Source organism: Littorina saxatilis, linkage group LG6 (assembly GCF_037325665.1).
Source record: "Littorina saxatilis isolate snail1 linkage group LG6, US_GU_Lsax_2.0, whole genome shotgun sequence".
NCBI classification, from domain to species: Eukaryota; Metazoa; Mollusca; class Gastropoda; order Littorinimorpha; family Littorinidae; genus Littorina; species Littorina saxatilis.
In genome coordinates, this window is record NC_090250.1 from 15,004,782 (window position 1) to 15,007,129 (window position 2,348).

Genomic DNA, 2,348 nt, shown 5'->3' on the forward strand with positions numbered 1-2,348 from the left:
TCCGGGGATATCATTCTCAGGAACTCTCATGTCAAATTTCATAAAGATCGGCCCAGTAGTTTAGTCTGAATCGCTCTACACACACACACACACACACACACACACACACACACACACACACACACACACACACACACACACACACACACACGCACACACACACACACACACACACACACATACACCACAACCCTCGTCTCGATTCCCCCCTCTATGTTAAAACATTTAGTCAAAACTTGACTAAATGTTTCCCGAAGCAGAATTTACCCGACCTATGACTCGCAGAAATAAATTGTCTCGGTTGGCTCGATTGCCAAAATCTTGACGGCCGAGACTATCCCTTTCGAAATCAAAACGTCATAGACGGAAGGCGTCATCGGGTCAAGTCTATGACGTTTCACATCGCTCTGGATGGAATGTCAAGTATGTCCATGGTTTGAACCCACCCCACAACAGCTTATACAAGTCATGTGGACACTGAAGTCACAGACAAAGTCTCCTCCTGGGCGGACATTGAGGAGAACTGTCTTAAAGTGACAGAAGCCTCTCCAAACACACAGTTTCATTTTTGCGTAACATGCACATCTTCAGTTGTGATCCATGGCCTCTAGATCACCTGGATCTACTAGTCCTGTCGTCAAACAGAATCTTTGGATTGATCACCATGTCGGTCAAGTCGTTAGTTGTGGCCTAGGCTCACTAGATCACATGGCAGCCAGTCCTCTCGCGAAATAAAATCTTTGGATTGAATCACCATGTCGGGGACTTCTTCCAACGCAAGCATGAGCTCACCAGCAGAGGCTCAAAGCCGACCAAGAGGACAAAACAAAGGCCGGAGCCAGTCCTGGCAACCCACAGAGGAGTACGATGCCGGTATGTACGTGACATTGACGGAGAAGGACGTTCCTCAGCTGGAGGAGCTCCACCGCGAGCAGCTGATGGACAACCTGCGTCTGTGGGAGTGCATCAACATCCTTCGCTGCAACACCAGGCTCCTGGCGTCTAACGTTCTCCAGCAGATCTACAAGCAGTCCGATGATGACTTCTTTCGGAACTATCCTAGTGAGGGTACTTTGTGTGTTTAGGGTTGTGTGTGTGAGGGCGGGGGGTGGGGAGTGGTGGTTGTTTAAGGGCAGGTGGGCCAGTGCACTATGTTTTTTTTTAATTTGAATGTTTGAATGTTATTTTATGAAAGAAATTTAATAAACAATGACAAATGATAGTCATTTTTTGTATTTTGGGTTGCTGGTTTTTGTTTTACGCGACAAAAACAGTCAAATACATACAAAAGTGGAGTACAGGGGGGGATATGATATTTCAGCAGATATGATTGTCACACTTCTAATTATTGTTATATTTGATCTTTCTGGGTATGCTCTAGGGGATTACGAAGCAGATTTTGATTATTATATTTATATTTGGAGTTAGGGACATTTCTTTGTTACAACCGTCAAACTTTAGGGTAACCCCTGCAAAATTATTTTTTGAAATAATCTGGTTATGACTGTAATACATTGGCAACAAAATCCTTTCGTAATCCCCCAGAATGTTATATTCTGCACAAACGGCACAAAAAATATTGCTCTAGCTAAATTACAGCCAGAGAAATCGCAACACCCAAGATGCAACTGCCGCAAAAATGGCTGAAATGAGAAAAACGACGTTGAAGATAGAACTATTCAAATATTGTCTTCATTGACACATACATATGACACTTTTGACAAAAACACAGACACACATGCATTTTAGGTGTGTTATGGAACCATTATCTGCCAAAATATCAAAAAAAGGTTTTTGAACAATTTGATCAATTTTGCACTGGCCCACCTGCCTTTAAGGGGGTGGGGTTGTGGGGTGGGGATGGGTTGGGGGTGTTTGTGTGTGTGTGTGTATGTGTGTGTGTGTGTGTGTGTGCGTGTGTATGTGTGGACGTTTGGGGGTAGAAGGAGTTGGAGTAAGGCGGACGGGGGATATTGCAGCGATGGCCGTGGCGTGATGTAGGTTGTGGTTTGTGTGTGTGTGTGGGGGGGAGGGGGTAATGAGTGTGCCTGTGCCTTCCTGCGCGTGCGTGCTTGCGCATTGCGTGTGTGCATACGCGTGCCTACATGTGTCTGTCTGTCTGTCTGTCTGTCTGTCCGACTGTCTGTCTGTCTGTCTGTCAGTGCGTCCGACTGTCTATCTAACTGTCTGTCTGTGTGTGTCTGCGTTTATGTATCAGGGCTCCCCACGGACGCCTCACCGAGGGGGTCCCGGGACCCCAGCTTTGAATTTTTAGAGGGTCCATGGACCCCCTCATCGGAGTATTAAAGGGTCCCAAACTCCAGGGGCCCCAAAGCCCTCGGTGTACC

The 2,348-nt window shown here is 46.3% G+C and overlaps 1 protein-coding gene across 2 annotated transcripts in view; it reads left to right on the plus strand.

Annotated features, from left to right (window-relative positions):
- Window positions 1-400: 400 nt before the first annotated feature.
- LOC138968593 (uncharacterized) overlaps window positions 401-2,348 on the plus strand; it is a 27,676-nt gene continuing 25,728 nt past the window's right edge. Inside the window, exon 1 of one of the 2 annotated variants that reach the window (XM_070341185.1) lies at window positions 401-1,068. In XM_070341185.1, coding sequence (XP_070197286.1) covers window positions 756-1,068 — 313 coding nt within the window. In that variant the 5' untranslated portion in view covers window positions 401-755. The remainder of the gene's footprint in view (window positions 1,069-2,348) is intronic. The other variant, XM_070341186.1, reaches the window with a different exon arrangement.